Below are 8757 nucleotides of genomic sequence, written 5' to 3'. Positions count from 1 at the left end.
TCCCTGGCCAGCGGGTCAGGTGGGTGGGGCCTCAGCCGGAAGGGCCCGGAGACGGGGCAGTGTCTCTTGGCCGCTCCGCGAGCGCAGCCCGCCGTTCTTGCCCAGGTTCCCCAGCCGCCATGAGCCACGACGCCGAGGTGGACATGAAGGAGGTGGAGCTGAACGAGCTGGACCCCGAGAAGCAGCCCATGAACGCGGCGTCGGGGGTGGCCGTGGCCGTGGCCGTGGGCGGCGGCGCGGAGAAGAACGGCCTGGTGAAGATCAAGGTGGCCGACGACGAGGCGGAAGAGGCCTCCGCGAAGTTCACTGGCCTGTCGAAGGAGGAGCTGCTCAAGGTGGCCGGCAGCCCGGGCTGGGTGCGCACCCGCTGGGCGCTGCTGGTGCTCTTCTGGCTCGGCTGGCTGGGCATGCTGGCCGGCGCGGTGGTCATCATCGTGCAGGCCCCGCGCTGCCGCCCGCTGCCCCAGCAGAAGTGGTGGCACAAGGGCGCCCTCTACCGCGTCGGCGACATCCAGGCCTTCCAGCCCCGCGACAAGGGCGGCCTCGCAGGTTCGTGCCCGCCAGGAAAGGCCCCTGGTCCGCCCTCACCCCTCCCTTTGTTGAATCTGGGCCGGACGCCCGGGCTGGTCTCCCTCCACCCTTCTCCGACCCTTCCCTTCGAGGCCCAGCGCCGCCCTCCCCCTTCCCCTTTCTCTGTTCTGCCTGCTGCCTTGAACTGCCCCGTGCCACCTGCTGGTTTCAGAAGCAATGTGCAGCGCTCTTACATCAGCCTCTGAGTCATGGGCCCGGCTTCAGCCGACCCCCTCCTTAGGATCAGGGCAAGGGGGGCCTTGGTGGGGAGGGGTGTCTCACTTCTGCCTTCCTCTCCCTTTCAGGCCTGGAGGGGCGTCTGGATTACCTGAATTCCTTGAAGGTGAAGGGCATTGTGCTGGGCCCACTTCACACCAACCCGAAGGATGACGTGACTGGCACTGATCTGAAGCAGATCGACCCCACTTTGGGCTCCAAGGAAGAGTTCGATCGTCTCTTGGAGTCAGCCAAAAAAAAGAGTAGGTGACCAGAGTTTGCTAGGAAGCAGCTAGAAGGCCTGGTCTCTGGCCGAGGGGTGACAGAAAGAGTTTTTCATCCGGGTTGCTCCTGACTGGCTGGATCCTGGGCTAGTGGAGCAGAGGGAGTACGCGAGCCCTTGGGAGATGAGCAAGTTGGAGGGTTCCTGCTCGGCTGCACGGGGAGCCCGTTATGGAATGGAATTTCTAAAGAAGAAAGCCCAATGAAGCACCTCCTTACTGTTCTTTATAGAAAAACACTTGAAAGAGTTCGCTTGGGCTTGCAGGTGGGGAGCCCAGGCCCCCATCATTCAGCCTCCTCTCACACCTGCCCCATAGGGTCTTAAGGCCCTGCCTTGCTCACAGCTGTGGTCCAAAGGGTTTGGGTTTTGTTGGGGTTCCAAGCCAAGCTTTCCCACCAGGAATAGACAGGAAACATTCCACAGACCCGTGGGTGTTGGTTTCCTCCTTGCCCCCACTCCGGAGCCTCACACCTGCTGCCGCCTCCATTGTTTCAGGCATCCGGGTCGTCCTGGACCTCACTCCCAACTACAGGGGCCAGAACTCATGGTTCCTCTCCGCGCAGGTTGGCCTGGTGGCTGCTAAGATGAAGGTGAGCGGTCGGTGTTGGTGGTGGTGTTGTGTTGGTCTTTTCTCCGCAAGCCCCTGGCTCTTCTGTGGAGCGCCGCCCCCATCTGTCTGCCGCCCCCCCCTTCTTGGATTCCATCAGGAACCCATCCTCCCTTCACAGGAAGGCTGGGCCAGCAGTAGACGGCTGGTTTCCTTGTTCGCTCATGTGTCCTTTCCTTGCCTGGGAGGGTGACAGTAGCTGGAAGGGACTCACTCTCAGATGTCATTCTGGACGGATGGCTCGCCTTCCTTTGGGACAAGGAAGCCTTTCTCTGAGAATTCTGCCCTGACTGGCTTCCCGGTGTGTGTTTGAGGGTAGGGCTCCCTGTGGAGTTGCAAGTGGGGGGGCGGGCTTCCCTACAGCTGGAACGGCCCCCTGCAGATCTTACATACATTTTCCAGGCTCCCCTGTGGCTGGAGACAATGGTGTCTGCCATCATCTTTGATTTGCAAATGAGGACGTGAAGGCCTCTCAGTTGGTAGAGGCTTTGAAGTCCCAGGTAGTCTAATCTCCAGTCTCCCTTAGAGTGGAGGCTCAAACTCCACTGTGGGCTGGAGTGTGGGTGTGTGTTGATTCTGGGCTCCTCACTCACAGGGGATTGGGATTGGGATTAAGACTACCCGCACTGGTGCGCCCTCATGGGATCCATTGTTTTACATTAGCTGCTTTATGGGAGGGAAACGGCTCTGTCCAGGACAGGAGGGCAGTGCCTCATGCTGTTGTGCCCAGGAGCAGACTAGATGGCACCAAATCCTAACACCACTACCACCCACTGCATTAATCTGATCGCCTGTCACTGCTCCAGGACGACAGCTGGGTCAAAGAGCGAGCCATCACCTAAAGTGGACACACAATGAACCCATGAGTCCTGTAGCTCCCTGGGCATGGCTCCTCTCTTCTCTGATCCATTCCCTCATCTGTAAAACCATGGCGACCGTATGTCTAGCCAGTCGCATGCACGGATGTATTTTTTCTGTTGACTTTTCTCTGGAGCTGTCACCCCGTGATCCGCCTGAGGGAGGGCTTGATAAAACAACTCACTGCCCTCGAGTCCGTACTGACTCAGCTGCCCCACAGCACGGCTCGGACTGCCCCCAGGGGTTTCTGAGACGGCAGCTCACTACACAAGCAGAGTCTCGTGTCTTCCTGCCAGAGGGCGGACGATTTCAAACTGCTGACTTTGTGGTTAGCAGCCCAGCGGTAACGCTCCTGAGAGAGGAGTCAAGTGCTTGAGCACTCAGAGACTCCGTGGGAGCGAGAGTTGGAGGGATCCAGAGGTTGAGACCTTGGTCGTGGAGCTGGGGGGCCTGAGACCCAGGCCTGGAAATGACTGTCCCAGGCCCCCAGAGAGACTCCCCCAAAATTGATCGCTGGCTTCCCTTCTCTGACTCCCTCCCAGGACGCCCTGGAGTTCTGGCTGGAGGCCGGTGTGGACGGCTTCCAGGTCCGGGATGTGGAGAATCTAACGGTATGTGTCCTTCTCGGGTGGGGAGCAGAGCCCGGCCGAGGCCAGAGGCCCTGGTCACGAGCCTGCTCCTCGACTCTGCCTTTTCTCCACCCAGGATGCATCCTCGCTGCTGGCTGAGTGGCAGAACATTACCCAGAGCTTCAATGAAGAGAAGTGGGTGCCAGGCCCCTCCCTTACTCAGCTCCAGGGTGGGGGAACCCCTTGGTGGAGCGCCAGCCCCACCAGCAGTCTCTCGTTCCTACCTACCCCAACCCTGACTGCTGCCCTGCCCTCTCTCTGCAGGCTCTTGATGGCAGGCACAGACTCCTCCGACCTGCAGCAGATCCTGAAGCTGCTCAACTCCACCAAGGACCTCTTGTTGACCAGCTCGTTCTTGTCGGGCTCCAGCTTAGGGAAGGAACATGCGCGGCTCCAGGCCACCCAGTACTTGAACGCGACGGGCGATCACTGGCGCAGCTGGAGCGTGAGTGCCGCTGTGGAGGTGGAAACGGGGGCGGAGGGCAGAGGCCAGTGGGGCATTTGGGACCTCACCAGCGTCTGCCCCCGCAGGTGTCTCAGACTGGCCTCCTGACTTCCTTTGTGCCGGCTTCCCTTCTCCGACTCTACCAGCTACTCTTCTTCACTCTGCCGGGGACCCCTGTCTTCAGCTATGGGGATGAGATTGGCCTGCTGCAGGCGGCCATCCTTCCTGGACAGGTACTGCTGGCCCCGCACCCAGCACCACTGAATTCCTGTTCAGCCACGAGGAAGATGGTTTGGTGGGTGGCAGGCAGGCAGGCCTGAGCCCTGAGTTGGCCAGGGGTTGGATTCCTAGCCTGTACTGTGGTCTTGGGCAGGCTCTCTGTTCTCCCTGGTCGTGATAGATAGACTCTTAGGGATGCTCCGTGTTTCGACCGAGGTTAGGACAAATGGTGGCATAGTCTGAATAATGTTCTCAACGTGGCAGCCTTCAGGAGGGGGGCGCCCTTCTGAGGCCGTGCCCTCCCGAGCTCCCTGTTCAGTGAGGGGGTCTGATGAGGCGGGTGAGGAGGACGGGCGTCACACCACAGGGGGGTGAGTGTTAGCTGGTCAGCTGCAGCTTGGCACCCGAGCTGGTATCTGTAGAAGCAGTGAGTAGTCAGTCGTGCATTCCACAAATTTGGGGCAGCTTCTGCGAGCCAGCCACTGGGGGGACAGCAATGTGGGCCCAAAGGATTGGAGGTAGTGGGATGAGATGATTCAGCATGCTGACACTGACTCCTGGCCAGTGAGACTGTGTAAGGGGCACTTTGTGATGGAGAGTGGCCACTAAAAACGGGATGGGACAACATCAGGGCCCTGGAGGAATTGTGGTTTCTGGCTGGGCACCTTGTCTGGGAGAGGTGCCCTCGGGGCTGAGGGAACAGTGTGTGCAAGGCCTGAAGGCAGGAGCCTGCCTGGCCTGTTCTGTAGAAGGCTATTCAGGTACAGCATGACGAAGGAGGGGGAGGATGAGTCAGCCCCAGGCCCTCTGTGATTCCTGTTTCCACTGCTGCAGCCGGAGCAGGCCCCCATCATGCTGTGGGATGAATCCAGCTTCCCCAGCACCTCCAGCCCAGGTTCTGGGTCTGCAGACCTCAACATGACTGTAAAGGTAGGGCCCTGGCTGGGGGCGGGGCAGGGTGGGGTGGGGGAAGGCAGGGGAGGAAGTGGGCTCGTGGTTGACTGGGAGCCCTCACCATCGCTCTGTCCCCCTCTGCAGGGCCAGGATAACGTCCCCGGGTCCCTCCTCTCTGTGTTCCGGAAGCTGAGTGGTGAGCGCGTCAAGGAGCGCTCCCTGCTGCATGGGGACTTCCTTGAGCTCCCGTCGGGACCTGGCCTCTTCTCCTACATCCGCTGCTGGGACCAGAACAAGCGGTTTCTGGTTGTGCTTAACTTTGGGGACCAGAGTGCCTCGGCCAGCTTGGGGCCTGCTGACCTGCTCAGCAGCGCTGGCGTGCCAGCCAAGGCGGAACTCCTGCTCAGCACCCAGCCGGGCCGGCAGGAGGGAGACTCCCTGGCCCTGCAGCACCTGACCCTGGAGCCTCACGAGGGGCTGCTCCTGCATTTCCCCTATGTGGCCTGACCTCCCCTGGCCTCCCCTCCCTCCCTTTTTTTATTGTTAGAGATGGTAGATGGCTTCTGGGTTTGAGTAAAAGTCACCCCTGCCTAGTGAGGTGTGCTGTCTTCCTTTCTCTCTCGCCTCCCCTGGGCCTGCCTGGAGGTTCCGCACTCCCTCCGGCTCCGGCTCCGGCTCCGGCTCCTGCTCCTGCTCCCGCTCCCGCTCCCTTGTTCACTCATCCCAGGGAACCAGGTGAAAGCACCTGCCAGGGTCCTACCAGCAAAGCGGTGTGAGGCTGGGATGTGTCCACTGCCCTCCAGCTGAGTGGTCATCGGCCTTTTGGGGAGAAGCATGGGGTTGGGGTGTTCTGGCTTCTAATGAGTCTAATGAAGCAGGAGTGCGATGGGGCTGGGTGTGAGAGGAGTGGGACTCCTCAGGGAGCCGACATGGGAAGTTCTAAAGTGAGGGTGGTGGTGACAAGGCTGGTGCCCAGGGACTGCTCTCTGGGAGGGCCCTGGAGGTGGGTGTGGGGCTACAGCTGCACGGGAAGGGATGAGGATCCAGGTTTGCCAGAAACCCATTCCTGTGGGGTAGCGGTCAAACATACCTCCACTCTCAGGCCTTTCCCCCGTGGCTCACCAGCCTCTGTTGGGGCCACTGTTTCGGAGCCATGGTCAGACCCACAGGCGCTTCTCAGGGGCGTGAACAGGCTGCCGGGTACAGCTCTTCAGCCAGCACACCTCGCAGCGAAGAGCCCTCGGCGTGACAAGCCCCCCGCAGCTGCCTGTGGGCACCTGCCGGTCCCCTTTCGAAGCAGGCTCCCTAACTATTTTATGCCGTGGCCCCCTACTAATTGAGCAATAAGGAATCGGTTCTGTGATCGCTCGATGGCTTTATGGGCCCCCTGTGCATAGTTGACAGACTACTTTGCACCACCGATGGAGCCGATCGTTTTGGCAAGAAGCCCTGGGCAGAAAGGCCAGATACCACCCCTGGCACTCCGATGAGCTCTGGTTGACTTGGGGCTGGCGAGGGCATGAGGCGTCTGTGACTAAGAGGGAAACGAGTGGGCAGAGACCCCCACATCAAATGTCTAGAGGCACTGACGTCTTGAACCAGGATAAGGGCAGTCCACTGGCTGCGGGGTCCCTCAGTTTGAGGCTACGTGGTTTACAGGGGCTGTCCTTCGAGCAGTGGAGTGCCAGGGAAACAAAAGCATGGTTAGGGGCACATCGATAGATGGCAGTTGTTGGCCGACTCTGGTGGGAAAGGGTCGCGTCTAGATAGAAAAGCTTTGCTGCAGGGTACAAAAAAGACCTCAAATCTAAGAACAAGTCCCACGGGGCAAAGCCAGGGGCTGAGTTACAGAGCTGTAGGGGGTCATGGGAGGAGAGTGGAAAGCTGGATTGCCAGCAGATCAGTACATCACAGAGTGGGCCAAGAGAAGGGAACAGGAGCACGCGTGGGGACGTGTACACTATTATTTGAAGCTCACAAGATGGGTCCAGGGCCTTCCAACCAAGGCAGCCAAGACCTCACCCCCCAGTACCAGCCTGAGGGGAGGCAGCCCTTCCCTGAGCTGGCCCCGAGGGGATTGGAGAGGGTGACTCATGACCATTGCAGGGCCTAGTACCTCAGACCCCACCGAGGACACACCCGGACAATTCCCTAAGGGCTAGACACTGCCTCCCTGGGCTGCCTAAGGGAGTGGTAGCAATCCACTCTCCCTGCTGGAGGACGGAGCGGCTCACCTGGCTGGCTAGGGGCCAGAAAGGGTTCACTGGGAGTGGTAGCAACCCACTCTCCCTGCTGGAGGACGGAGCGGCTCACCTGGCTGGCTAGGGGCTGGCTAGGATTCACTGGCAATTCATGCGGAGACTCCTGGGTTTAGGGCTTTTCATTGATGGGATCTCACAATCCCAACTGCTGGCCATGCGATGTGCTCGGTAATCCAAACACCAGGGCCCTGATCAAGAGATCAGAAGCACTTTACTACTGTCAGCGAGTCGATTGGCGACCCTCAAGAAAGCCGAGTCCTGGCACAGCTGGCCCTTTCCCTTGCTCTAACGGCCTGAAGTCTGGGGAGGGGCCTCAGTGCCACCCAGTTTGAGGTGTTCTGGAGACAGTTCCCGAGAAGACACACCCAGCCAGTCGGCCTTTGGCCCCTCTGCCTAGGACTGACTGCTCTTCTCCCCGCTGGCAACCCCTTCCCTATCTGACTTGCTCATTCTGGCCTCCCTCCCTCCTTTCTGGACCCCAGCTCCAGCCCCTCTGACCCCATTCTGGCTCCTGCCCTTCCTGCCCACAGCTTGTATCAGTTGTCTCGGCAGATGCAGACGGAGCCTTAGCACATGGTGTGCTTTGTGGTTTACTGTGAACCATCACATTCTCGTAAAACCTGTCACCAGGCACCCCTGACTGCCTGGTGGGGACCTGGTTCACAGCTGAGGGCTCAGGGAATGGCAATGGCATGGCCTGCTCGCCCCCCATTGTGGGGGAAGCCTGCCTGACCTGAGTCATTCTTCCAGCGGCAGCTGGTATGCTCCATTGGGGACATAAAAAAACATCGAACCAAACTCACTGTCCCAGAGTGATTCCAACTCAAACGAACCCACAGGCATCCGAGATCAAGTGTTCATTTATTTATTTAAAAATAATTTCATTGGGACCTCCTACAGCTCTTATCACCGTCCGTCCGTCCGTCCGTCCATCCATCCATCCATTGTGTCAAGCACGTGTGTGCATTGGTTGCCATCATCAGTCTCAAAACATTTTCTTTCTACTTGAGCCCTTGGTATCGGCTCCTCATTTCCCCCCTCTCTCCCCCACCCTCCCTCCCTCATGAACCCCTGATACTTTATAAATTGTTACTGTTTTTTCATGTCTTACCACAGTCGATGTCTCCTGTCGCCCACTTTTTTGCTGTCCATCTCCCTGGGAGGGGGTTATATGTAGATCCTTGTGATTGGTTCCCCCTATGCCCCCCCACCTTACCCTTACCCTCCTGGTATCGGTACTCTCATTATTGGTTCCGAGGGGTTTATCTGTTCTGGATTCCCTGTGTTTCCAGCTCTTATCTGTACCTGTGTACATGCTCGGGTCTAGCCGGATTTGTGAGGTAGAATTGGGGCCATGATATTGGGGGGGAGGAAACATTAAAGAACTAGAGGAAAGTTGTATGTTTCACCGGTGCTCTGCACCCTGACTGGCTCGCCGGGACCACATTTTAAGGAGTAGAAAGCCCCATCTTTCTTCCGAGGAATGGTCAGTGGTTTAGAACAGCTGACCTTCTGGTTAGCATCCCATTATACCACCAGGGTTCCTGCTGGGGATGTAGAGGGGCCGGATTTGAATCCTTTGTGTTGGGAACAGAAAGGGGACTCAAATTCTGCTCCCAGGTCTGGTCTTCCCTCACTGGGCATGGAAGCAGGTGCGGAAGGAATCCTTGCCCTGAGATCAGGACTGAATCCCGCAGGAGAGCCGGCCCCTTGGAGCTGGAGGAAATGTTTAACCCGAGGAGAGCAGGCCTGCGTCTGAACCGAGAGTGGGGCTC

The 8757-nt window shown here is 58.8% G+C and overlaps 1 protein-coding gene across 1 annotated transcript; it reads left to right on the top strand.

Annotated features, from left to right (window-relative positions):
- Positions 1-6: 6 nt before the first annotated feature.
- Positions 7-5314, top strand: SLC3A2 (solute carrier family 3 member 2). The gene is made up of 10 exons (XM_004713492.2): positions 7-19; positions 106-549; positions 876-1049; positions 1565-1659; positions 3077-3145; positions 3240-3298; positions 3428-3608; positions 3695-3841; positions 4662-4757; positions 4866-5314. Exons 2-10 carry the CDS (start codon positions 120-122, stop codon positions 5226-5228), a joined length of 1614 nt encoding a protein of 537 aa, XP_004713549.1. The 5' UTR covers positions 7-19; positions 106-119; the 3' UTR covers positions 5229-5314.
- Positions 5315-8757: the final 3443 nt, after the last annotated feature.

The sequence above is a fragment of the Echinops telfairi genome, unplaced genomic scaffold, assembly GCF_000313985.2.
Source record: "Echinops telfairi isolate 266 unplaced genomic scaffold, ASM31398v2 ScPeMD7_7417;HRSCAF=8455, whole genome shotgun sequence".
Classification (NCBI taxonomy): domain Eukaryota; kingdom Metazoa; phylum Chordata; class Mammalia; order Afrosoricida; family Tenrecidae; genus Echinops; species Echinops telfairi.
The sequence above is the reverse complement of the archived record's forward strand: the minus strand, read 5'-3'. Positions and strand labels throughout refer to the sequence as shown.

What these genes read in the sequence shown, in the direction of transcription:
- SLC3A2 (XM_004713492.2), top strand. Translation starts at nt 120, where the DNA reads ATGAGCCACGACGCCGAGGTGGACATGAAGGAGGTGGAGCTGAACGAG. An exon ending in GGGATGTGGAGAATCTAACG is followed by an intron (nt 3,146 to 3,239) that starts GTATGTGTCCTT and finishes TTCTCCACCCAG; the next exon opens with GATGCATCCTCGCTGCTGGC. An exon ending in ACCTCAACATGACTGTAAAG is followed by an intron (nt 4,758 to 4,865) that starts GTAGGGCCCTGG and finishes CCCCCTCTGCAG; the next exon opens with GGCCAGGATAACGTCCCCGG.